Source organism: Labrus mixtus, chromosome 16 (assembly GCF_963584025.1).
Source record: "Labrus mixtus chromosome 16, fLabMix1.1, whole genome shotgun sequence".
Lineage (NCBI taxonomy): Eukaryota > Metazoa > Chordata > Actinopteri > Labriformes > Labridae > Labrus > Labrus mixtus.
In genome coordinates this window covers 16,230,152-16,256,927 of record NC_083627.1, presented here as the reverse complement: position 1 = coordinate 16,256,927, position 26,776 = coordinate 16,230,152, and the positions used below count along the sequence as shown (strand labels likewise).

General features: G+C 40.7%; 1 protein-coding gene across 4 annotated transcripts in view; it reads left to right on the top strand.

The window, feature by feature from the left end:
- Window positions 1–26,518, top strand: part of col16a1 (collagen, type XVI, alpha 1) — a 74,060-nt gene extending 47,542 nt beyond the window's left edge. For 3 of the 4 annotated variants that reach the window (XM_061060122.1, XM_061060121.1, XM_061060124.1), the window contains 40 exons: window positions 268–390; window positions 471–524; window positions 628–669; window positions 1,028–1,063; window positions 1,147–1,200; window positions 1,301–1,369; window positions 1,459–1,512; window positions 1,903–1,929; window positions 2,673–2,729; window positions 3,054–3,098; window positions 3,260–3,331; window positions 4,044–4,097; window positions 8,165–8,218; window positions 8,364–8,483; window positions 8,750–8,791; window positions 8,891–8,962; window positions 9,057–9,101; window positions 10,306–10,350; window positions 12,566–12,619; window positions 12,711–12,764; window positions 12,901–12,954; window positions 13,046–13,090; window positions 13,183–13,236; window positions 13,326–13,361; window positions 14,272–14,334; window positions 14,420–14,491; window positions 14,590–14,643; window positions 14,753–14,797; window positions 16,468–16,512; window positions 17,648–17,701; window positions 17,869–17,922; window positions 18,020–18,070; window positions 19,108–19,197; window positions 19,334–19,369; window positions 19,486–19,530; window positions 21,393–21,587; window positions 21,800–21,863; window positions 22,059–22,232; window positions 22,338–22,415; window positions 24,955–26,518. In XM_061060122.1, the coding sequence (XP_060916105.1) occupies window positions 268–390; window positions 471–524; window positions 628–669; window positions 1,028–1,063; window positions 1,147–1,200; window positions 1,301–1,369; window positions 1,459–1,512; window positions 1,903–1,929; window positions 2,673–2,729; window positions 3,054–3,098; window positions 3,260–3,331; window positions 4,044–4,097; window positions 8,165–8,218; window positions 8,364–8,483; window positions 8,750–8,791; window positions 8,891–8,962; window positions 9,057–9,101; window positions 10,306–10,350; window positions 12,566–12,619; window positions 12,711–12,764; window positions 12,901–12,954; window positions 13,046–13,090; window positions 13,183–13,236; window positions 13,326–13,361; window positions 14,272–14,334; window positions 14,420–14,491; window positions 14,590–14,643; window positions 14,753–14,797; window positions 16,468–16,512; window positions 17,648–17,701; window positions 17,869–17,922; window positions 18,020–18,070; window positions 19,108–19,197; window positions 19,334–19,369; window positions 19,486–19,530; window positions 21,393–21,587; window positions 21,800–21,863; window positions 22,059–22,232; window positions 22,338–22,415; window positions 24,955–25,148 (2,676 nt within the window). In that variant the 3' untranslated portion in view covers window positions 25,149–26,518. The remainder of the gene's footprint in view (window positions 1–267; window positions 391–470; window positions 525–627; window positions 670–1,027; window positions 1,064–1,146; window positions 1,201–1,300; window positions 1,370–1,458; window positions 1,513–1,902; window positions 1,930–2,672; window positions 2,730–3,053; window positions 3,099–3,259; window positions 3,332–4,043; window positions 4,098–8,164; window positions 8,219–8,363; window positions 8,484–8,749; window positions 8,792–8,890; window positions 8,963–9,056; window positions 9,102–10,305; window positions 10,351–12,565; window positions 12,620–12,710; window positions 12,765–12,900; window positions 12,955–13,045; window positions 13,091–13,182; window positions 13,237–13,325; window positions 13,362–14,271; window positions 14,335–14,419; window positions 14,492–14,589; window positions 14,644–14,752; window positions 14,798–16,467; window positions 16,513–17,647; window positions 17,702–17,868; window positions 17,923–18,019; window positions 18,071–19,107; window positions 19,198–19,333; window positions 19,370–19,485; window positions 19,531–21,392; window positions 21,588–21,799; window positions 21,864–22,058; window positions 22,233–22,337; window positions 22,416–24,954) is intronic. The other variant, XM_061060123.1, reaches the window with a different exon arrangement.
- The last annotated feature ends 258 nt before the right edge of the window (window positions 26,519–26,776 follow it).

Here is a 26,776-nt window from a genome sequence, read left to right as displayed (position 1 = left end):
CATGTTATCTGCAAAGTACTTTCCCCTTTCCACAAATCATGTATGCAAGAGATCTTGTTTGGTCTTTATGAAATTATGTGGATTTGGTTTTGATATCTTGAAATTAGAAGTCATGATACAACTGATCACACCAACAAAAATGGCTCCAGAGCTAAGATATTACTGGCAAAATGAGGAATTGCCATCTTCTATCTACAGTTAGATTGTTGTAAAGAGGCCCAGGAATCATGGTTTGGATTTGTTTTTGTCTTTTGTTTTTTTTCCTAGGGTGATGCTTGTACCAGCTGTCCTTCTCTGGGATCTGCAGGGGGTGATGGTGTAACTATGCCAGGCCCCAAAGGAGAGAGAGGAGAGCCCGGTCCCCCAGGACAAGGAAAGCCTGGAAAAAATGTAAGGGAATTGTGTGTATTTACTAATGTATTTACTCAATGATAATTGCTGATGATCAGTTTTACATCTTTTCTTCTCAGGGAAAAGCTGGCTTACCAGGTGTGCAGGGGCCTGCAGGTCCCAAAGGAAGCAAGGTATGAATGTCATTGTATTGTATTATAAATACATGCAGAGGATTGTCTGAACTAATGTGTCACTGACAGTATTTCTTTCTGTGATGAACTGTGCCCCCTGTAGGGAGAAACTGGAGCTGCAGGAATCGGGCTTCCAGGACCTCAAGTAAGGCTGATGTGGCAGCTGATGCAGCTGTGTCATAAAAACATGCAAACAGCTCCTAAATGGATGCTATCCTGCTGTGATCTCAGCAATGAACACCACATGCTTTCATGATAAGAGTTTTCCTCCCCCTAAGAGCTAACAAAAAAGAAAAATGGTTGTACATTTTAATCTAAAACTAATCCTGGAGAGTTCTCTCTGAAAGTCTTTGATTCAATGGTGGGATTTTCCTTGTATGGTTGACATGGAAACCCCTTAGTCCTCTACTCTTCAACATCTGTTATAGTGAGGGCTTTCTTAACCAAATCACAACTAAACATCCTGCATTCCTTTTTTGTGTCTTTTGTAATGAATATCAAAGGGTGAGGAGGGACCAAGAGGAGTCCCAGGACTTGCGGTAAGTTTCCCTTCTATTTCTAAAGTCCTTTTTCTGGACTTGTTTAATGGATTTTATTGTCTAACTTGTGTGTTTTTGTACAGGGACCTCCTGGAGCTAAAGGATTGACTGGACCTGTTGGCCCTGCTGGAGAACAGGTACAGTAGCAGAGAGGTCAAAGTGGAAATTATTGTGGAAGTACACAATCGTAAATAATGAAACCATGTGACTTAGGCTGCATATGTGTCCTGCTCATAGGGCTCCAATGGAGAGGTCGGGCTTCCAGGACCGCAGGGGCCTGTCGGCATTGGAATAGCAGGGCCACCGGTGTGACATAAATGCATCTTCTTTTGCATATGTATATGAGCATACAATGTCATGCTTTTGTTATGTCAAACACTGTTTTTCACACACAGGGTAGAGATGGAGCCTCCGGCGCGAATGGACTGCCAGGAGCTGATGGCAGACCTGTGAGTTGTCTTCTTCCTTTTTTGTCTGAAGCTTCATTTGCATGTTTTTTTTTTTTTTTTTTAAACATTTGCATCAACAAGAGCTGTTAAATAAATTCCACTTGATGACTCGAGTTGTGTTAGCATCTGTGTAGTTTTAATTTTCTTTGAGCCTCTTTGGGAATTGACCTTGAATTAGGCATAATTTGTAACCAAGGATGTCTGCCTCGATCCATAACAGAGGCAATGTCTGCTCCCATCTCATCCTCTGTCCCCTGATCTGCACTCAGCTCCCCCCACCCCCCCGTGAGCTTTCTACTGGAACAACAAAGCAAGAGTAACTAAGTGTTTATGTGTGTCTTTGTCTCCTTGTGTGTCTGTGTATTTCTTTGCTGTCTCCTTCTCTTGTAGGGGCTTGATGGCGCTAAGGGGGACAAGGTAAGTCTACCGTTTTGTTTGGATGAAGGGATCTGGAGGGGTTTGAATAAACGGGGGTGGAACAGATGGTAATCGCAACGGATGGTTCCACACACACACACACACATGTACGCCGTTTCCTCGGGGCACAGATAGAGTAGCAGCAGAGGTGACGAGGGTGCTTTTTGCTGGCTGACAAGAGGAGTTTTTTTGGGGGGGGGGGCATTAAGAGCGAGCGCGTGTGAGACTATTAATTACTGCATTTATCAGAGCCACCGGACCACACTGTTACTGAGAGGGTGGGAAACATGAGGAAGAGGTGGAGGGTTTGCTTGAGGGTCCAAATGGGTGAGTTCATTCTGACCCTTCGTTTAGAGCTGATGTATTCTGTAAAAGCATCACTTGGAAATTAAAAGCAAAGTAGGCAGAGCAATCATGTGGGCTTCCGTTATCACACATTTCAAATGTATGAAATTAAAAGTACACCTTTCCTGGCATTCATTGTTCTCGTCCTCAAATTCAAGGTTCCACACTCCAAGCTAACAAAAGTGGACTCAAAAGACCTTCACACTACATCATCTCCGCAGTTTTGAGTCTTTTTTCTAATATAAAGCAAAACTGCAAAGTCTGCAAAGAGTCCTGGAAGCTGAAAGAGTTTTGAATGAGGATTTCAGTTCTGCAGCATGTGCTTCAAATTGTGCAAAGACTTTCACTTTGTCTCTTTTTTTTTTTTTTTTACAAGTCTTTTTTGTTGTTTATTTTAGGGACTACCTGGGGATTGTAACTGCATTATCCCAGTGCACACCAGCGTAGGAGGACCCGTGAGTACACACATGCACACTGCACACGCACTCTGAAATAAACACATGTCGGCATGCAATTAGTTTAATGTAGAGAGTTGTAGCCTCACACCAGGAGTCTGACTACACATTGACTTTTAAACACACTCTCAGAGGGTTTATTAGGACTCCACAGGGGATGTATGGAGACGAAAAAAAACATTCATGCCAAGTTGTTTCCTCTCTGTATCTTTTTGTGCTCTGACATTTCTTGTGTTATTTTTAGCTTAACATTTTGCAATTTCTGTATATTCTGTTTGTGCAAGCACCATGGCTGCTCTGATTTTGACTACTTTTGCCTTCCAGGGAGCTCCAGGAACTCCAATAAACACTTGGCAGCCCGGGCCTCAGGTCTGATCTGTCAGCCAACAGTCCTGTCTGATAACTTTGGCTTTGTTTTTTTTTGCAAGCTTTGTTTCTCTTGCAAAGTTTGCAGAGAAAAATCACAGAATTCTTCATTCCTGTTCGACTGTGAATGTGTCATTTTAGGCCATGCCTTTGTGTTTTTCTAGGGTCCACCAGGACCTCCTGGCCCTCCTGGCCCACCTGGGCCTCAGGGTGTTAATGGAATCCAAGGACCACAGGTAAGAGAAAAGGGGGCAGTAGGTTGGGGAAGGGGTCTCTCTCTACAGTTCACTTCAAAAGCTGCTCCATCAGCAAAGATGCAGGCTTACGGCTTGGGCTTTCGGGTACTTCCTGTTTTAAAAAAAGCATTGCCTTGACATGCTTTGCAACACGATGGGTACATAAAGTTCATAATGTGCATGTCCAAAATGGAGCGATGTGTATTGCAACAGTTTGGTTTACTGTAAAACAGGCTATTAGGATTAAATGATCAATGCACTAACCCATCCATGGCTTCAAGCTTTGGGAATATTCGTCAAGACATGAACATTTATTTGAAGGTTCAGCTTGAATATTATAGCCAAAAATATTGTAGTGTCAATGAATAAGTACCAGTTTGATGATCTGAAGTTTGGAATGGGAGCAGACCTTCAAATAAAGTGTCATAGGGACCTCTGTTGCAAGAGTTAAAGGTTTAGGAAAGATATCAGAGGTGGTGATGGTGTCTGGTTGGAGGAGGTCATGTCTTTGACAAAGGTGCATTTGTATTTTTTGCTGAATGCAAAAAAAAAAAAAAACTGGATTCCTGGTGTTGAAATGGCAATAGTAGAAGGAACAGGCTTGAAGATTTTGACCCTGACCCTTTGACTCGGCCTTGACCGCTGGTGGAGGTGGGGAGTGGCTAGCCTTTAATTAGCAGCAAATCAGTTCAATCTCAGTTCCTTCTTTCAGGGTATCCCTGGAAACGACGGGATACCGGGGAACCCGGGTTCACCTGGCTACAGAGTAAGTAAAATTAGAGGGGAAAGGAGGAGAGTCGGCATATCGACTGACTAAAGACATTTACAAGTGATGCAGAAACAACAAAACAAATGCATGTGACAAGGAAGGGTCGCTAATTCTAAGTGGGCTTTATTTAACGTGATAACCTTTAAGGCCACTTATTATTCATTTATATAGGTCATACAAGGTTAGTTTGTAACATGATTTGGTTCTAATTTCACCCTATCAAAGCACAGTTCCATTTAATAGAATTTTAGTTGAGTAATTGTTAAACACCTGTTTTATTAAATCATGATTTAAGGGGATTAAATTCTGTGAGTCCCCTAATTTTACAGGAAAGTTATAATATGATTTCCCTTCATTTGATCATCTAAGGGATGCTGCAGATTCCAGAGCAAGGATACAGTGTTACTATTGTAGATGATAATGGGAATGGAGATAAGGCCTGTGCTGATGCCTGCATATCTCATAGTAATGGATCTGTACTGCTTGAAACATATGCTGGACTTCTCTGACACTATTTGCATGTACAAAGTTTAAGCCTATTGTGCGTCTGAACTTAGGTCTGTTTGTAATCCCTGAGGATTTTGGGTGTTCTTTCCGACAAACTTAATTTACTCACAGCGAGCGCAAGGACAAAATCAAAGTGAGAAACAAGTTGTTGTGTTGAGAAGTTATCTGTGGTTTCTTTCTTCTTCTTCTTTTTAATATGGTGCCAGTGTTGTTTCTTTCAAGTCTGCAGATGGCTTAATTTCATTAAGGGAAACATCGATGCTGATCTCCAGCCAGCGCCCAAGGGGAACTTCACCTTCAACAAAGGAATTAAAGTAGAAGTTTAATGGAGGTCCTGGGAAATGAGATTTAGACAGATCTTGTTGAAAATATGCAGAAAGGTTGCTGCTTGTTAGCATATGAAGCAACATTTTTATGGTTGAACTGACCACAGAACAACCTATTATCCTTCACAAACTTTGACAACAGTAGAAAGGTTAATGCTGGCATATAAACCAATCAAATGTGTCCGTTTTTCTTTTATGGTTCTGCAGCTATTGTGTTAACTCAAGTGTCAGCATAGATGTGAGGACTCTCAAGAACTACTCCGTCTTTGAAGATAACACCTTGTAGCTCAGAGAAGTCAGCCACTGGGACGTCGAAATATGACTTCTTTTTGAGAAAAGGCCTTGTCCCCAATCATACAACAGCCAATACTTTCCAGCATGAAATAGCCTTTCTAGTTAAAGGCCTCAGTTTGAACAATGTGAAATGGCTTTGTAATGACTGTGAAACCAGGCCAGGTGCTACTGACAGACTCTCTCAGTGGAAAAGGTCCCACTGCATACCCACTTTCATAGCAAAATGCTATTGGGCTTGTAAATGGCGCAGTTTTATTTCAGAACTTCCCATAAATAGACAGCTGAACTCCATTGTATTCCCCCCCCCTTTTTGTATCCAGTATGTTTGTGTGTACAGATGGTCTTCTTCCTTTGTGCCCCATTTTTAAGCTTTGAATTTTGGTTTAACCAATCAATATTTGTCCCACAATTCTAGTTTAGTTTATTTTATTTGTAGCTTGTTTCGTGGACATCCCCGCTTTAGTTAACTGTACAGTCAAGCTTTAGCCTTTATGGCTAATTTTCAGCTGTAGTCCACGACCGGTTGTCAGTAGGCAACCTAAAATACATTAGTTAAAAATTAAGATACCATAAATGGCATTACAGTAGCCCTAAGTAAAAGGAAGAGAGACATGCAACAGGTTGCACTCAATTGGAGCAAGCACAAACAAGCAGCTTCTTCTTGACTTGTGCTTTATTCATGTAGGCAACTGCTTTTTTTGGGCCATGAACACAGACAAATTCTTTGGTCAGTTTGTCCTGACTGTGACTCAGTGGTAGGTGGTCCACCTATGTACTAAAAGTTGCTCCTAGTGACAGAAGAATTTACCCTCAAAGTTAGGACTACATCCTTGTAAAGTTGAAAGTTATTCACAAAGTGTCTCAGCCCTTAAGAGAGCCCCTCGGGTGTAAAACTGTTAGTACTAGTGAGGGCTGACTTTTAACAGTATTAAGGGTTTCTCAAGCTGAGTATAAAATGGAGAAATGTTCTGCAAAGAATCTTTTTGACTCGTAGTTGGGCAGAACAGACAAACATTATTTGTGCAGACATTTCAATCTGTCTATGACTTTTTTCAGTACAAATTGAGACGTGCATGTTGAGTTGGTCTACATGTGCTCACCTCCACAGGTGTATCCAATCACTGATTAAGGCCCTTTACCTGCTGCACAAGTGCGCATGTGATTTCAAACATCTCATAGGATCTGCTGATAAAAAAATAGATTAAAGGTAGAAGAAAGAAACGCACAAGAGCCGAGATACAAAGACCACCAGGCCCCTGTCTAAGAAACCAAAAGGGTTGGGTCAAAAACTCCCAGAAACCAACAAACTTTATTTGTAGAGCTACTTGAAATAGTAAGGAAGTCAAGTGGTGCTTATGAAGAATCACACACTTCTAAAAGACACAAGAAACACAGAGAGAACCAACTGACAATGAGTCAGCACAGAGTGTGGCATGCAAGGGAATAATAGAACCTTAACACACCTGGTCCTAATCAGGGCCAATCAGTCACACACACACACCTGATGCTGCACTGAGATGATTACCTCCCCACACTCAGTGAGAGTCCAGAGTGACCTCCCTCACAACATTAGGATATCATTGACACATTATCATATCAGCACTTCCTCATCGATCAGTAGCTGTAAACATAGTTAATTGAACATGGGGAGGGACATCAGGCCATTTTTAAGAGTAAATAGAACATATTTGATGAGTAAGCTACTGTACCACTAGACAACATCTCTGCATTGAACAACTTTGAAAATACATTTATAAGCTAGCATAAAGCAAGCTAGGAAGTACATTGCTAGCTAACATTCATCTCTCATTTTAATTGTGTAACTTTGTTAAGGTTCAAATAAGGCTACAATCACTTCTCTCGCTCATGACATAAGTATTAATGTTTTTATCACATTAATACTACTATATAATATATTATCCCTTAGATGAACCCTGGATATGCCTCTGCAGTGTCTCCCTGTAGTCACAGGGATAGAAAAGAACGACACTGCTCAGTAGACGAGTCCAAAGTTATATCCACCTCATGACATCACACATTTGACTTTTTTTTACTATTTTTTTTAGTTATTTTTCTTTAGTTGTTGATCTATAACAGGTTCCTTTTTCCGTGGTTAAGTGAATCTTAAGTAAAGCAGTAAAGCACTCTCAGATTAAGAGTACAACAATTCAAAATAAAAGCCTGACGATCTTTATTTTGAAATGCAAAATGGAATTTCAATCATGCAATTAAAATATGTATTAATTGTGATTGAGTTTTCAAATTCATGGATTAATAGCAATTGCAAATGTTAATTGTTTGAAAGCCCTAGTTTTAAGTTGTTGTTTTTACTAGTAACATCTTTGAATCTGCTAATGCCGTCAACACTGTCTAATTGCAGAGTTTGATAGATAGAGCATTAGTCTTTTATTTTATTCATTTTGATCTTTAAAGCTACAATTTGTAGTTTGTTTTGTCCATCTTTAGCGATCCTGTGGACAAACAGTACCTTTTTTCTCCTTTTCTGATCTTGTACTGTCATTTTGTAATAGTCTTGAACTAAAAGTAACCACCCTGCTTTCTTCCAACCGTCACATGTATCAGTCATTGTGAACCCTATTCCTTAAAAAATGTAAACAAAGGCAGTGGCTGTGGAAACAGGCAGATATCGAGAAATGGTGGATCTTCTTCTTGAAGGACTTTTGGATGATATAGAATCATCTGTAATAAATACAGTATGTTTCATGAGAAACTAAAATATCCTCACTGGAGCTTTGAAACATATAAATACATGCTAATGTCGATGTTACTGGGCAACAGTAAATTTGTTAAAGAAACAGCACTGACCTTGAACTTTGGTTTGTCTAATTAAAGATCGTAGCTGATTTTGAGGATGAGAACTTCTCTGAATTGTTATCATTGTAGGCTTTAAGTTTTGTCCCACCCCTTCTTTTCTAGGACCCCATTGGACCGTTTGATCATCCACGAGACTCTACAGAAGGACCTGGTGATGTAAGTGCATGACAAATACTTTTTCAATTGGTTCATTGCATGTGTGTAGCCAGTTTTTGGCATTCATCTTTTTACTGGTGTGTGGATGTATATGTACAAACTGTGTAGATATACATTGTAATTCTCTGTGTGCACTATCACACAGGAGGACTGTGGTGATGACTGCTCCAAAGGGTTGCCGGGGGTGCCAGGTAATGCTGGTGCCAAGGGAGAGAAAGGAGATGAGGGCAAGCCTGGTGTCCCCCCGTTGGAGAACTGTGACAGGGTGAGACTAAGAGGGACGGGGAGTCTTCTTGTTGGAATGTTTTCAGCTTCTTCTCATGGTTCTCCAAATCCAGAATAAAACATGTCACTTGAACATACAGTCACTGAGTCTGATGTTGCGCTTTGATGAATGCAAAATGGCAGCCCCTCACTTTGCATTGAATTCAAGTCTGCATGGCTGGGTGTGTCTAGCCGTTCCTTCAGTCCGACATAATATAGTACCAGCAGTAAAGCATCAGTCTGATAACTTACTCTGTTGTCTTCCAGTGTTTGGAGAAGCTGCAGAGAGAGCAGGCGACACAAGCAGTGGTCAGTAGAAATCAATGTCATACTCAAACATGGGCATACATCCTTCAAAGCGACAGACGTGTTCATTTCTTGGTATTCTTTCCCCTCCTTGCTTCACAGGGTGATCCACCCCGTACAGGAGCTCCTGGAGTTCCAGGAACTCCTGGCTCACCTGGAGGAAGAGGAGAGCCAGTGAGTCCTGTCATTGTCTTATCTCAATTTCATCCTGTTAATGGGATATGAGAAAGTCAGACCTCATCAACTGTCTTTGTTTATTTCACTACAGGGTACACCAGGAGATAGAGGCCCAGCTGGAATGCCGGGAAACTTGGTGAGACTTGAGCGCTTTTTAGACTGAGAGCTTCTCTGGGAGGATTTATGCTGGTTATGAAGAGGACTGAAATGAAAACCGATGTGACCTGCACAAGCAAATAAGACCATCATCAACCAGATTGATTGATTCCAAATATTTTATAGTCTTTTTTTTTTAATGCCTGAAACTGCTGCTGTGGGGTAGGCGGAATGAGTAGATCAATGCACGTTTCCAAAACCGCCTTTCTACAGCTGAGATTCTTAATGAGGGGATACATTCGACTGTTCAAAAAGCACGGTTAGATATTTGTGAAAAAGACTACAAAAGAGCCGGTAAAAAAAAAAAACGTACTCTTTCTTATATTATCTAAAAAGACCCAACATTAATCCATCATGCAAAGTTACAGTGGCAAGGAAAAACTTCCTTTAAGAAGCAGAAACCTCGAGCAGAACCAGAGTCATGTTAAACAGCCATCTGCGGAACTGTGCTGGACTTGAAAAGTGGGATAGATGGAGATGCAGGTGGAAGGAGAAGGATAGAGACAAACAGAGCAACTACGATGAATAGGATAGATTTATAGCTAAAGCTATGTCAGTAATAAAGGTAAAAGTGTGTGTAGTGTTAGCAGATACAGCTAAGTGTGCTGATCGAGGATTAACGTTGCAACTGCAATGATGAAAACAGGAAGGATTGATTATGTTAAATATAGAGGTGGAAGTTAAGCACCTCTTCAATTCACTTTAATATTTATAATAATGACAACAAGTAAGGTTGATATTATAGTTGTAGCAGTTGGAGTCAGGAGGGGGAAGACAGCAAGTTGTAAAGAGGCGTAACAGTCCCATTTTGAATGGACAACCTAACATAGGCTAAAACACAGGAATTATATTTATTAAACCATTCCTTCTCCTACAGTACCCATATACAGTTACTTGAGAGGAGCTTGTGTTTGGTGCTTTCCATGATTTCACAGAGCCCCCCAGTGGCCTCTGCTTGAAATTGTGGCCCCCACACTCTGCCCTCTTAAATACTCATACACACACAAACACACACTATATCAATACACTCTAACTCTATTGTAGTGCAGTGTAGGTAGTTTGCACTTAATTTGAATGCGTTCGATTGAAAACTGCTTTAACCGTACAAGTTAAAATCATTATTTTTTTCATTGATTTTGTTTCAGATGTATTAAAGTGTTGCTTTCACTCTTGTCTGTCTACAGGGACCTCCTGGTTTCCCAGGTCCACAGGGTTCATCTGGTTCACCTGTAAGTCTTCATCACACTTTAATCCTCATTTATTTATTTTACTCTGTAAGTCTTTTTTTTTTTTAAATCTGAAGTAGAATTCAGAAGAAAAAGTAGATTCTGTAATATAGTCAAAGTCCCAACAACACCTGACCCAAACTCAGTTGAAGAACTTAAAGTAACAAACTGAAAGCAGGGGTTGTGTCCCCTAGAGCTAATACATCATTTGACACTGTATGACTTTATTAGATATTTGATAAAAGTAAATCAATGAGGGGGGACTAGTTTTTTCTCATGTATGTACAGTCTTATCTTTGCGCCCTCCAAAGGGAACATACATTCATGTGCATTATGGTCAGTTGATAAAATGGTCTGAAAACTGTATCATGCACCAAAATAAAGTAAAAGGTATGTATGTAACTGTAGTCTCAGTTTCTCCTAATACATGTTAGAGTTAGCTTTTATTCTCAAAACTGTCATTTAATTCAAACGCATCTGAGAAGTTCTGAGGATATAGTTCACTCTGGTTGGTTTAAACAGCTCATAAAAGGTTGGTAAAAATTCTTCGAATCTTAGAAGGCCTTAAGAAATGTTTTTTTTTTTTTTTTTTATGTGGATTTTAAATATTAAAAATAACTGGCTGCTGCTTCCAAATGAATGTAGAGTAGGGAAAAAAGGTATGGTTGTTCTTGTGACATAAACTGCAGCCACCTCAAGTACTTCAGAATTATTCCTAATAACACTTGAGAAGTTTTAGCAAGAAATACTCTGATTGGATAATCTTTAAATAACCTATTGCTCTCTGTCTCTCTCTTTTGTTGCTTTCTATTGTGGAGTTTTCAAACCAAGCAGCTCTTGATCCTAATGCATTTTTCATTATCCCTCTCACTCTCTGCCTTTTTCATGAAACTTTTTTTGTCAGATGAGGAAACTGTTTTGTTGTTTCTCTCTTTCTCTCTCTCTCTCTCTCTCTGTCTCTCCAGTTGTTCAATTATTCCCCCTTCTAAGTGATGGAGAGGGGCACTGCTGTGCGGTCCGACCCCTCCCCCTCTTTCCTCCTCCTGCAGAGTTATTGTTTTAGGAGCAAAGAGATGCTAAATGGATGAGCTGTGTGAGCGCCGCGTGGAATCCATTTGCAGCGTAGTAGCACTTTACAGCAGGTGTTAGCCTCTGCTGTGTGCGGCGACGTATCTGTTTGTTCTGCTTGTGTGAGAGAGAGAGAGAGAGAGGCCGTGCTGCTGAATGTATTACTCATATTTGGGGGGGGTGAGGAAGTTACAATAATCAGCATCTAATTAGTTTCTCCTCAGTGTGATCAGTTTATAATTACAGTCTCTAAATGACAAACCTCAGTAATCACTCTAATAACCAATCACACGACAAAATCTTACATCCAACAGAGATATTCCTCCTCTTTTTTTGATTCAATTTCATTTTTGGTTCTCAAGAGACAATTAACAATAATAAACTATTAGCTAAACAACTAATTACCGCACTAAGTTGACTCTAATTTCAAATCATGTGATCTTCTCCACTTTTAAAAAGCACCCAGCCTCCATTAACATCCTTTTTTATTCACTCACTTTAAAAAAAAAAAGAAAAAAAACTTGTTTTCTTCCAGCACTCATGTTCCCTATGCTTACAAAAGCAGTTGCTAGGCAACACATCACACACACTCACACATTCATAATATTTCTGTCAAGACAGCGTTCAGTGTTGGGGCGCTGTTTGGACCCAAAAAAAAAACATATTTGAAAAAAAGAAAGACATGCCTTAAAACAGCCTTCAATGTTAACAGAGTGCAAAAATCTAGGGGTTAAAGATATCGTTAATCATTATGTAATGTAATCATAATATAATGTTGCTTAATAACTTATTATGCACGTTATGCTCTCAAGAGAGATTTTAACTGAGTTTGAGTATAAGAATTACGTTTTTTTTTTGCTTAGAAAGAAATAAAAATTGTCTTTATCAACCAAAAATTGACCACACAGGTGGTGACACCAGAAATGACCTAAAGCACCATTAGGAAGCCTCATATACTGTATGTGTAAGGACAAATTAAAATGTAGGCAGTCCCAAAGGGCGACAGTACGAGCATGTTAGCCGTTTCCCCTTTTTGATATTGACTCGCCGTGTCCTTGGCTCATTTCCACCAGGAGAGCCTCTCCTCCTGGGGTCCAATCACATCCTCTCCTTCATTTTCTAATCATGCCTCATTGCCTGTCATCCTCAGGGTCAGCAGGGCGAGCGAGGGTCACCCGGCCTCACTGGAATGAAGGGCGAGCAGGTAAGCATCTGCCAATCAAATCCACGGAAACTATAACCATAAGTTGATTGCTTTCCCCTCTGTTTGACTGATTCTCTGATCTTTACCTCAGGGCTCTTCTGGGACACCCGGGTATCCAGGAAGTATGGGACCACCTGGACTGCCTGTGAGTCGCTCTCATCGCCTCATTATAAAAGAACTGTGGCATTGATAACAGCCTGACAGCTTTAATGGATGGATTGCTGGGTGCTTTGATTTGTCAAGTAACACTGATTACCTTTCTACCTATGTGTGCTTGACAGGGTCTGAAGGGCGAGCGTGGGAGCACAGGAACGAGTGGTCAGAAAGGAGAATCAGTAAGCCATTTCAATCACTTTTATACATCATACAATCCATCTGCTTTTTAGTATTTGAAACCAGCTGCTGACATTTCCTGCCATTCTACAGGGTTCTCCTGGAAACCCTGGGTACCAAGGATCAGCCGGCTCACCGGTGAGTTATCATTATATTGCTTTAGATGCTGGCATTCATTTATCAACAAGCTCTTATAACAGAGAATAATGTGAGACATTGTGTGTCTGCAGGGCATTAAAGGAGACACAGGACCAGCAGGGCCGGCTGGTGCTAAAGGGGAATCGGTATGTATTAACACCTTTCACAGAATCATGAAAAAAGCAGTAATGAGAAAACATACTCAACCCTTTTAATTATTTTTTCTTATTTCAAGGGTTTCCAAGGACAACCAGGATTTCCAGGACTACCAGTATGTACACTTCCTCTTATGCCTATTTAATAATCAACCAGTTAGACTTGTAGCACAAAGTGCTTCACACAAACTAAAAAATAACAATTTGGCCCCCCAACCCACCTTGCCCACATGCACAGGATAAAAAAAAAAAAAAGAATAAGAAGTTGTAAATTGAAAGGCTGGATAAAACAGGAAGTGGCCAGCTGAGTAAATGGTTTGTTGAATTAGTTATAAGGAAACACGGCAACATTTTCTTTTTAATGATAGATAGGACAGACAGGAAAATTAATTCAACTAAAAGCCACTCTAGGATTATAGCTTTTGAGTTTGCTTTTTTGAATACTGATATTACCTGCTGCCCTCATGTCTTCATGTAGGCCGTCCCACAGACAAGGTCTGTGATATATTGATGACTCAGCGTGTGTTTTTGTTTTTACTTTGGGACCACCACCAGAAGACCTGAGGGTTCTCGCAAGCTCATAGCGTAAAAGCGAACATGATCGATAGGTTGGAGCGAGACCATTAAAGGATGAATGTGCCACTTCTTGATCCAGTAGATGTCGCCTTTGAGCACCAGAACTAAACCTAAACAAACTGCTGTTTGGTGACATCTCTGCTATTCTGAAGCCTCCAACCCCGCTCTCCACTCATGATGTAAACACGGCTCTAACAACAATACACCTGGGGGGACTCACGCTTCTCACTCATTGTAGACAGTCATGACTCAGAGATACTGTTACAGAGGATATGCCTGATATCTGCTTTATTTATGTGTTTAGTATTCTTCCATTAAGCGCTTGATAAACCAATAAAACAATCTTGAAATCAATTCTTAAACAAACAGGTAGCCAATGTAGAGGCTTTAAAATAGATGTTAAGGCAATTTTTAAATAGTTTGTGACTTTTTATAAATGTGTATTTTTAGGGTCCTCCTGGTCTTGCTGGAAAATCAGGAAGAGAAGGTGTCTCAGGGCTCAAAGGTGAAAAAGTGAGTACTGATCACTAAAATAGGTTGGGATTTCTTGCATCTAAAGTTATCATTTGTTGAAATTAAAAAAAAACTGTTTTTAAAGGGCAATGATGGCCATCAAGGCTCTCAAGGACCAACAGGACCCCCAGGCTCTCCAGGCTCACCAGGGCTGATGGTATATACATATTCTATTTCCACACCAACATACATAACCATGATCTGTATACTGTCCAAAATGTACATGTGCACTGTTCTCTGTGTGTGCATTCACAGGGACCCCCTGGCATTGAGGGAATGGATGGAAAAGATGGGAAACTAGGGCTAAGGGTGAGTTGTGCACACACGCACATAAACACACACTGAAGTCAATGAGTATTTAGTCAAAGACATGCATTTAATAGTTGACCTTTGACACTGATTATTCTTTCATTATCAGGGTGAAGCAGGCCCTCCAGGCCCAGCGGGACCTCGAGGAATCCCGGTTAGTATTGCCTCTAACATGAACATGACCTGATGTGATTTTCTATCCATCCAGTGTGAAACACATGAATAAGACATTAGAAGCTTACTATGTATATTCTAAGTACTATGTGCACAGATCCTAACATGATATGCATTTTGATGCTCATATTTTACTACTTACTACGATTTTATCTACGTGTGAGGCTGTTTTAGAAAATAACTTTTAAAAAAAGTTGTCACATTTTGTTTCCCTTTTTTTGATATGCTGGTGACATGGAATGGCTAATTAGTTCAGTTGGTTGGTTTGAAACGTGTCAATGATCACAATTTTGAATTCGTACTGAGGGGCCCCAGAAGCAGTATCCCTCAGACTATGTGACCCTCCTCACTTTTCTTCCTATGTGCATAACAGGTTTTGTCTTATTTGGTAAAATGTAGCATTTATACATAATGGACTGGCAAGAACCCTGATTAATTTAATGAAACTCCAACTTCTCCTGGGTCAATACTGGGGTTGAGATATTTTGGTGTAAAGAGAAATGTGGCCGTAAATATCGGAAGGATTCCCATGACATTTGGTCCAGATACTCATGGTACCCAGAGGATTAACCTTTCAATAAATATTAGTGATTAACTGACTTTTTGTGCCACCAGCAGGGTCGAATTTCTTCACTTACCACATTAAAATACCTGAAACTCTCCAAGATGGATTGGCACAAACCATAGAACAGACAGTATTTTTCAAATATGATGTACGCTCATACCGTACAGAGACATCTCCTGTAGCACCAACACAAGGTTGATATTTGTGGTTTTGAGTAAATTGCCTCTACAATCTCATTTATTTCCCCTCTAGGATTAATTTTAATAACCTCTGACTAATTATCTTATTTTCCTTCTAGCACCAATATGAGGTTAGACTTTTAATTAGTGCAATCATTTGGTAAATTACCAAATATTTGAAATACCAGAGAGTCACCAGCATGGCTGTCCATGGGGGCCTGTTAAAACAGGAAATAATGAAGATATTATTCTAAATTTGGTGTTTCTTCAAGCTTTCACATCAGAAATGTCTTCATTGTTTTTTAACATTCAGTATCTTGTTTCAGAGAAAATAATCACAATCAGGCTGCATGACTAAACCTTTTTCCTTCCAAAGCTCTTTTGGAGAGATGGATTTGCAATGCTGGCTGAATATTCTGAGTATTTGCCATTGTGTATCCAAGTTTAAGGACAGATCCCAACTGGTGTGATCATATGAATTATTTAAAATTTGTATAGGATCCACAGCATACAGGTCACATTTTAATGGACTGTTCATGATATTTCCCTCTTGTGAACACTCTACATTGCTATGTGCAGTCATTACCGACTCTTGTTCGTGTCATTGGTGTTGCGACCCCATTTAAACTTCCAAGCTTCCCATCGTCCTCTCAGATCTTTCTAACTTTCTGAGTTTTTTGCACAGCAAAGTAGTGATATTCACACCCAGCTTCAGAGGAGAAATGAGAAGCTGCCTTTCTTTCTTTTCCTCTTACATCGCTGCCTCGTTCTCTATATCTCAGTTTGTGTTGTACCCAAGAGCAGGTGTTCAGGATTTCAAAGACACGTCTGCCCGTTCCTTGGCAGCCTCCACTTTGTGAATTTTGATACTGTACCAATCGCATTCTCTTTGATGTCTCTCCTCAGGGATTCAAAGGGAAAACTGGCCATACTGGCTTCCCAGGACAGAAGGTTAGCCAACAACTCATTGCTTTACCATCACACCATGTCCATCTGTTTGTCTCCTTATAGCGACTCTCTGTTGCTCAAGCATCAGGCCAAGTCATTTTATCAAACTGATAATTGTGAAAACTCACACTGACACGTCTCAACTAGGGTTTTGAATTTGATCACACTTTAATCATTATCACAAAGTGGTCACTTCATTTTTTATTTATTTATATCGGTAAATAAGAAAAATTACTTTATACAGTGAATGCTTTCTCACTCATATATTATGAGTGTATACATTCATTTTCCCCATTGGATAGAGGGTGTAGTAGCCATGCTTTCACACCATTTGATGCAGTCAGATGAAGCTAAAGCTAGCTAGCTAGCCTCATATTCCAATTCAGACTTAGTCCCCATGTAGGAAAGTATTTAACGCAGGTTTTTTTCCTCCTTTTTAAATGATAACCCCGTCCACACGCTAAATTCTCTAAAATATCTTCGTCCACATGAAAATGCAAGACGATGTCGTGAGCATGCCAAGCATGCTGTGACCTCGACATGGGAAAATTTTCACTACAATGACCATTTCATTTACAAAGTTACCCATTCAAGCACCTCATAGTGGGAGAGCAACTGTGTATGTATGTGTAAGCATGTAAAAAGTCCAGTTAGCAACATTAACACCAGGACTAGTTTGGTTGCATCTGCCATTACACTCATCTAATGTTCATAAGTGACAGCGTCAAAGAATCACTCGAAACAGAAGAAATCTGCACACAGTGTGATGCTACAAGCCCAGTTTTCCTGGTCTACACATAGAACACCTTAATCTGAGTTTCTGAAAATCTTCACACTGGAAGGAGTTTTTCATTAAAGTGCGTTTTCAATTAATTAAAACACAGTTTCCGTGTGAATGAACGGCCAAAGCGCATGACTCACCTACGTTTTAATAGTAATACCTACATACATGTGCACTTGGCCTCAGTCGTGAAAAACACAAAATTGGTCGATTCACTTTGGATTCAGGAGGGATATGTCACATATATTGTGTAAAACAGCAGAAAAACATTTAAACGGGGAATTCTAGCTTATGTTATCGCACAATTCAATAATAGTGGTTCTTTTCACTCATGAATCTACTGTTGCATCCCTTTAGGGTGAAGCTGGACCATCAGGTCCACCTGGAGCTTCGGGCAGGCCGGGTCATGAGGTGAGTATTTTGCCTTTTCATCAATGCCTTAATTCCATTGAAGATAAAAAAAGGTGGCACATTGGAAATATTAGCATCCCAGCCCAAAGCAAGTGTATGCAAGTGCATGTATTATAGTCAGTATAAATCTACTGCACTCTAAAAAGGTCAATTTCTGACCTTTCCAGGGGGACCCGGGTAACCCAGGAACTCAGGGACGACCTGGACCTTCTGGTCACATAGTAAGATTTCTGCCCTCTTAACCTTTACCACATATGATATTTTTCTTATCATGGCACGTTGGTGTGAATATTTGTGTGCGTTCACTTTCCCCATTAGGGTGCTACAGGTCCAGCAGGCCCACCAGGACCTTCTGGTCCCTCAGGAGTGGTAAGACAAACGCTTAAAACATGTCACCATCATACTTCAACACTTGCTAAATCTGTTATCTGATTTCTTGTGCTGCTATTGTTCATTTTGAAATAGTAAGTATTCTCCCCTTACTCATATCCTACTTCACATGCATATTTAAGATGTGTCTATGGTTCAGTCTTTTATTGTACAGAGCTTTTAGTGTCTTTCTTCCTGTAGTATTTTACATTTGTGTTGTTGTACTTAATGTGGCCGTCTCTGCAACATTGTGAACCCCAAATTGCTCCCAGGTGGCGTAGTTAATACAGATAGGCACTTAACATAGTATCAGTGTATGAATATGTGTTTGACTAGATGAATGTGACATGAAGTGTAAAAGCACTTTGAGTGGTCAGAAGACCAGAAAGTATTTTATCTTTTCGTATTATTGCACCAAACCAGAACCTGAGTACCTCCTTTCCCTCCTGTTCATGTTTAAACATGGCTCTGGAGTTTATCATTAAATGAACTTGTTTTATATAAATATGGAAACATGGGGGAGGTAGACATAATGAACTCACAAAGACTGGAAGGAACAGAGAGAGACTGAATACACACTGGAGTAATCAGACACAGGTGAGACTAATGACACAGATGGAGACAATCAGGGCAATCACAACAGGAGGGAAAGACACGGAAAAGGCAGGAATAAACAGTAGACGGGGCAAAAACTAGAAAATAAAACAGGAAACACTGAAGCCAGGAATAAGAAACGGAAAGTAAACACAGGGGATAGGAAATGACAGAATAAACAAGTAAACAAAGAACAACCAAAAATACAATGGAAATAATCAAACAAGAACCCACGACACTTAATAACTACAGAAGCAACATGTACTGAAACAGATAAAAAAAGGAGCTGATGAGAAATAAGTACATGTGCTAAGCCTTATAGAATAAAAACAATGCATTATGAACTATATATTGTTATATCATGTGCACATGTGAGTGTGTTTCTGTGCATCTGTGAAAGAGGATAAAAAAAAAAACATTTGAAAATCTATTCTATCTGCAAGGGAATTAAAGGAGACAAAGGCCAAACTGGTGAGAGGGGTATTCCAGGAATGGGAGGAGCCCCAGGACCACCAGGACACCCAGGGTCTATGGTTAGTACCACTTAACCTCCAGATGTGTCACCCACAATGAAGCACTTTCAATTAAATATCATTCAAGCTGCTGCCCTGCTGAAAATATCTCTCACTTTCTTTTTTTTTTCATCCTCCACCTTGACTTTGTCTTCAGGGTGAGCCTGGCAATGACGGTGCTGCGGGTAAAGATGTGAGTAATGTCTGGGTGTGGTGTCTGTCCCCCATTAAAGTATAATAGCAAGAGATCGATGTGGTGATGTTTATATTTCATTCCATTGATGGATATTTCTTTGGTTGTTTTGACAGGGAGCGGCGGGCCTGCCAGGGGACAGCGGGCAGCCGGGTCAAAAGGTACTTGAATCAGGGGTGGTGCGATGTATTATGTGATAGTGTGTCGTCAAGGCGAGCATCAATCATCCATTACCCTCGCACAGCATCTGAATTCAGCGAGACGCTCCCTTGTTCCCTTTCTTTTGTGCTCAGGGAGGTCGGCACAGAACGGTGCTGAACTGCGCGCTTTGCTCTCTCGCCGTTTCTGCCCGTTCAGCACCCACACTTAACACAGTCATCAGTTCACTAACCCTCTCAGACCCACCCACTGACACCCCTCCTTCCTCCTCGCCTCACTTCACCCCTTGGCGAGCTGGCAGCCAGCCGCCCTGCCAGACCTCTGTAGCTACAGAGCCTGTTGGACCTCTCCTAACAGCACTTTAGGTGGATACAATGATAAAGTTATTCTCTGCCTCTGGGATAATGCTATTAAGCAAGAGGAGAGATGCTAGATGAGGCTATTTGTCACGCTGACAGGATGGCATTGTCAGGGTTTTAGCTGCACAGAAGAGAACAGAGGAGAAAGACAAGAACGGACTTCTCTATTCTTCTTCCTCCTCTCTGTTTCGAGAGCCACTTGTCTGACGCTGACATGTAAACATTAGACGTCCATTATGGGCTTCTTTGTCCCCGATAAATCACTGTCCCTAATGTTGCATGACTGTTAAGTGTATTTAAAACTGTCCAATGGTGGGCTCTTTTCTGTCGAAGTGTAGTATAGGTGTGGCACAAAGCTGCCTTACATGCCTGCTTCTTGTGCTCTAAAGTCGGTAAATACAAATCTTTAATTACATCTAAGAATAAGCTAAATGTTCAAACTGATAAGAGATAGAAGGAGGGAACAAATACTTGGTCAATTGTTGTTTCTCAGAGTAAGGTAAGAGATTGGAACCACTCATATGTCTCTGTTTAATAGTAAGCTAACCCCATAAATCACATATTTGTTTAGATTAGCTTAGCACTAACAGTTGTAGTGTGTAACAGCTAACTTATCAGCTGAAGTTTTACCCAAGCTCCTCCAAGAATTGAATAAACATGCTATTATTTGTTACTGAGCTTGGAAAGTGCTAATATTTGATTGCTAGCTGACCTTTTTGATCGCACCATGCTCTATGTTTTATTGTTATCAGTCGTTATGCTAAGCTTAGCTAATGTCTCGCGGCTCAAGCGTCATGTTTTGTTCGCAGACATGAGAGCAGCGTTCATCTTCTTCATGCATCCATACATTTTATTTCCCCCATTGTCCAGTCATAAGGAGTCCTTTCTGGTTGTTGTTTTTCTCTACAGATCAACTTATTTATCTGAGATAATAATATTAATATTAATAATAATATAATATAATATTTAATATAATAATATTTTCAGTGGTTTTCTCAAGAGCTCTTATTATTTTGCTTTACCTAAGGAAAGCAAAGCTGGCGTTCCCATTTTAACAGAATTCATTTATCTAATTATTTCAAGAGACCATTTGTGTGATAAGGGGTAATTTTCTGGCAATCTAGAAAACAAAACAATAAGCTTGTTGCAGTGATATGCCAGACATTGCCTGCACTGATGAGGTAATTACAGAGAAAACAACGCAATAGAACTTGTTATTAAAAGGAGGGTTTGATGTTGGATTTCCAGCTCCTGCAGCCACATATCTGATGTGTCCTAGGGCAAAACACTTAACCCCAAGTTGTCTCATCTGCTACGTCAGAGGTGTATAAGTGTGTATGGATTGGGATAAGCTAATACTCATGGCCACTTTACATAGCAGCAGTGTTTGAATGGTTAGGTGTGACCTGAGGTGTAAAAGCGCTTTGAGTAGTCTGAAGACTTGAAAAGCGCTATACAAGCTCCAGTCCATTTAATGTGTGAGCCTGTGTTTGTCTATCTCCCAGGGTGAGCAAGGTTCCCAAGGCCTTAGAGGTCCTGCTGGAGAGAGAGGTAGACCGGGGCTTCCAGGTGGTGGGGGTTATCACTCCAAGGATGCACAGCCCATGATTGGCCACGCCGGACCCAGAGGAGAGAGGGGAAGCCCGGGCTCAGATGGAACCCCAGGACTCCCTGGAACTCCAGGGTCACCGGGAAATGATGTGAGAAACACTTCCATTACTTTCTATGCACTAAAGCTGCTACTTAAACTTTAACCATCTTAGATTTGAGAGGAGGTAATGACAAATAGTACAATGGCCAGAGGCGCTCACCAGCTCCATCTGCTCTTGTAAATAATGTTTTTTTTCTAATTATCTACCTTAATTAATGTTTGCCCTTTTGTTTTTCTCTTCATTTCTCTGCTTTTGAACAGGCTGTAGTCAACTATGATGAAATCAAGAACTTCATCCGCCAGCAGGTCATCAAGGTCTTTGATGGTGAGGGCATGTGTTCATCTCTGCAAATGGACATTGATATGGGATCATTCACTCTGCATGACTGTGCAGTTTTAGACTCGAGCAACATTTTCTCCTCAGATGAAAATCTCTCTGTGAAAGAATAATTATGTAACTCCTCTGGGACACCTCAGCTCCTGCTGCAACGTTTGTTATTGTGTGTTTCTCCTCCCTCAGAGAGAATGAGCTACTACATGTCTCGAATGCAGACACCAGTAGAGATGGCATCCCCAGGTAGGCCCGGGCCCCCAGGAAAAGACGGAACGCCAGGTATTCCTGGATCCCAGGGAGCACCAGGCATGCCTGGACAAATTGGCAGACAAGGTCGGCCAGGAGGCCCAGGACCCTCAGGTCTGTTATGCCACTTATCTTTCGAGCACTATCACAGTTAAACATGTGTTCTTAGTGCACTGTAAACTGTTAGACACTCAAAATATGTGACTGGTATCTTCGTAGGGCCACGAGGACCAAGTGGAGAAAAAGGAGATAAGGGTGTGGGTGAGATGGGAGATGTCGGACCACCAGGAGCACCAGGTAATATACTGTATACCACTGATCATGGATCAGTGCTTTTACTTAAAGTCCTTCACTAGAAGTTTAAAATGCATTATTAACACAACACACAAAGCTAAACCTCAAGCTTAAACCTGTGGAAAAGGTCAAATAGTTCAAATGGTTATAGTTTCTCTTGGTTACTCAAAACTCAGTTGATTTACATACAAGTATCTGCAGTTATTTTACAGGGAGCAGTTTGCTTATTTTAGGTTTACCTTTTCCATGCCTCGTGGTTAATGGGGTTTTGGATAGCATTGGAGGCAGAGCACAACCGCGTTTACTTCAAACGACACATCAGCCTTACAAAGCCCAGTTGTACGGCTACTATTTTATCATACATGAGCAAAACACTGTCCACACTAACCCTCACATTACTGTTGAGTTGAGAGGCAATTGGAGCTCAGTTACAGGTTTCCATCCATGGCAGAAACTAACTTCAAGGATAAATACAAGGCGCCATCTAGTGACGTCGCTCCCCTAGTAACTTAGCCACAGTTCAGTATGCAGTGCGCACTTTTCAGTAGACTGAACCCTCGTGGTCATTCAGTGGGCATTTTTTGGGTCCACCTCAGTATACATGGATGCTAACTTCCGGGTTGTGTGCAGTATGGCTTGGATGCATCCTTCCAGGAAATTAGTTATATATTAACCCCCACAATGCTGTGCGAAATGTGTGCCTCCAAATCAAAACAAAAGGAGTATAAAAAATATATAAATAAATGAGGATGGTTGCGGCCGGTTCGGGTAGCGCGCGTTTCAAATGTTAAGTTATTAAATTGTTGAAATGCAATGTGAAGTTTTGTATTATTTACTGAGCCATCGTGCATATCACATCTGAGTTGGAGTGTCAATAACATGAGGCGGGCTAATGACACCACTTCCACACTGAATGAATCAGATGAAGTAGGAACAAATATCAGCACAATGTGTGCGCCTACTGAACAGTAGGTCCTAACAGTATACAGCACGGAGAGAAGGGACTGTCTTCTGTCAGATACTGTGGGCAATTTGCAATTCGGATGCTCACAGTATGTCTTAAAGGTGCATTCTACAATTTCAACTTTTTGTGATCATTTTGTTTTTGGGCCTTTTTTATTAGAGACAGCTGAAGAGAGGCAGGAAATGTTGAGAGGAGAGAGTAGTGGATGACAAGCAGCCAAGAGCTGAGGTCGGATTGGAACACACGGCTGCTGTGCTGAAGACTATAGCCTCCGAACATGGGGCGCACAATATAACCGCTAGGCCATCTGGCTCCTCAACAATTTAAACTGTTAAAGTCACATGGATTTATTTATGTTTGTGTGCAAGTCTGAAGCATGACTTGGGTTAGAAGACTTTCTGCACCTGGTAAAGCTGAGACATCAACGACATCGATAACAATACAGCGTAACTGTCAGGAAAGGGGGAAGGGGGGACGCAGGTGCAGACCCGGGGTAGTCTCAAGGTTGTCCCGGAGGGAATCAAAAGCAGAAATGAGCAAGAATAAACAAGCTTCCTCAACTAAATGGTTCAATGATAGAGAGGAACTTCAACTCTGCTGCCAAGTAGCTGACATGAAACTAAATTCTCTGGGAAACCCATGAAACACAAAAAAAAAAACACAATGGCTGCCAGGGAGGCCTTAAAGAGAACAAGCCAGGCTGGTGTAAAAACTCCCCAGCACTACAGGTTACACTCTGAGAGAAAACCAGCAATAGTGAGCAAATACGCAGAAAGTTTTTGTAGGCGTTTTTGCAGACTGACGAGAACACAGCCGAGATGCGCTCACTACCTCTGAAGGTGAGATAATGAGTCAGCACAGAGCAATGGAGTCCAGGAGTATATATATATATATATATATATATATATATATATGTATAAGATCCCCAAACCTGTGCTTAATCAGACCAATCAGCCACACACACCTGACTGCACTGACTGCAACCTCAGTGAGAAGAAGCTAATGAGAGTGCACTCACACTAACGTTACGCTGTGATATAACTAATATCTGCAGGGACGCTTGTTGCTTTTCTCTTCTTGGCTTCATCATATCAAACAGTATCAAGCGGACTAACTGGCTGGTGCCATGGAGGTGGAACAGTTAGATATTTTTGCTTAAAAGTGCAAAAAAATATTTTTACACAAAAGTTACATTTCACAAAGAGAAAGATAAACCTTTGAAACACTTATAGGACAAACTTTATACAAACTTGAATTAAGTTGTGCACCATCTCTCCTGCTGGCTTCCCACTCCACATGCAGGTTTTCACTGGTGTGGCCACTGCACCAACAATTCCTCGGACATACGCAGGGAAAAGTTTTAAGAATAACACCTTTTTGCTTTCGATTTTTCAACAACAAGGTTGGCTAAACCTTTGGCTGACTTTCGCTCCTTATGTGACACGAAAGAGTGGATTGAATCTTTCATTGCACTGCAGGCAAGAAAGATAATAAGGAAAGTAATAGGAAACCATTTGAAAGTGCCACAATTATTACAATCCCTCCCTTTTCCTTTTCCTTTTCCTTTTCCTCCTACAGGTGTCCCAGGCCCTCCAGGTTACGGTAAGATTGGACCCCCAGGACCCGTCGGCCAGCAGGGTGTTCCGGGGATCCCAGGCCCCTCTGGACAGCCTGGTTCAAAAGGACATGATGGCCGCTGTAATCCTGGCGACTGTATGAGCCATCAAGTAGAGTACAGCCCCAAGGGCCCACATGTCAAGGGCCCCTGGTAAGAGGGCTGGAGGTGATGCAGGAGAGGGGGACTGAACCAAAGGGACTACAAAGAAGACAGGAAGACCCAAAGATATTAAACCTGACCACAAGATGTAATAAAGAAGCCCTTTGTTGTTGAATTGTAAAGATTAACCTACAGATTTCCTCTGCAGATGTGAGCAAAACCCCTTTTTTTTATTATGCCCACTGGAATGAGGCCTGCAAAGAAGCACCAGCAGCACATTTTTTTTATTGCATCATTCTTTTTGCGACTACAAAATCATTGCTACATTACCGCCTTTGATTGTTGTCCTGCCTCTTTCCTCTCTGTGTTTCACTCCTTTTGTACATCTTCAAACAACCAAGGGGAGGTGACATGAATCACAATCTATATTTACATCCCTTTTATTAATTCTGGCCTCTTTTCTTTCTCTATCTTAATCTGTAGGAGGAGAACATACACAATTATTGTAGAAACTTTTCCACCACTCGTATCTTTTTTCCCCTCCTATCTCACTGAATCCCATTTAGGACGCATCTCATGCATTTCTAATATTCCGTTTGTGTGATGTGATATGTATGTGAATTTGGCCTTATGAACTTCCCAAAGAAATGTATTCCAGTTCAGTCAAAACAGATGTCCAAACTGTGCATTCAACCCTCTTTCATGGAATTGACTGTCTTGTATATATTTATATTTATATATAGTGGCTTTTTATACTTTTTCAACAGATTTGATAAAGGACTTTTGCATGGTCAGCCACTTGTTTTTCATTCATTCTCAGTGGATAGAAAGCAACAGAAAATGCCAGAGGGATACATTTTCAGATCTATAAGCTTTAAAAAACGGAAAACTGTGTTCAGTAACAGGCAAATTATTTATAGAAAAAAAAATGTTTACCCAGGATATCATATTGGCTTTTGTAATTATGTCACTTAAGTTGATTTTTGTCTCATTTTAACTCCCGTCTTTTTTGGGAAAAACAGCAATTCTAAAGCATTTCATCTCATTGTGTATTCCAAAGTAGCGGATACAGCCATCTGTCTGCTTCACCAGGCATTTGTTTAAGAAGATGAGCGCAATAATTCAGCTCATTCTCCATATGTACTGCGATACAACTCACTGAGCATGTCCTCCCAACTCTCACAATCTGAAGAGAAAATATTCTGGAAAGCATCACAAGAAAAGCTTTTGTTGTGTGTCATATGAATGTATATTAAGGCTGTCTTTTTAAATATTTTTTTTATTTGGAAGTATATGGAGTTTTAAATCACAACCACTTCTTTCATCTCTAGTTTAATCAGCAGTTTGAACTTTGACCTTTGTTTTTCACAAGCCCAACCATTGGATATATTGACCTTAAGCTGAATAAAATGTGCTTTTCAAAGATGCAGTATCATTTGTTCATCATTGTCAACCTGTAATCCATCAATGAAATAATAATATAATATGCCCATTAGCATGGGCAGAGACAAGTACAAGGCCAGCCATCTTTCCCCTTCTTCAGAGGAATTTGTAGTTATTTATTTGCATATGTTTGTAGTTGTATATGTCTCTCTGTAGTTGTTTTGCATCAGTTTGTAGTTGCAGACAGTGGATTGAGTTACAAACAGGGATGAGAGAGTCTGGAACTACACACAGGGAAAG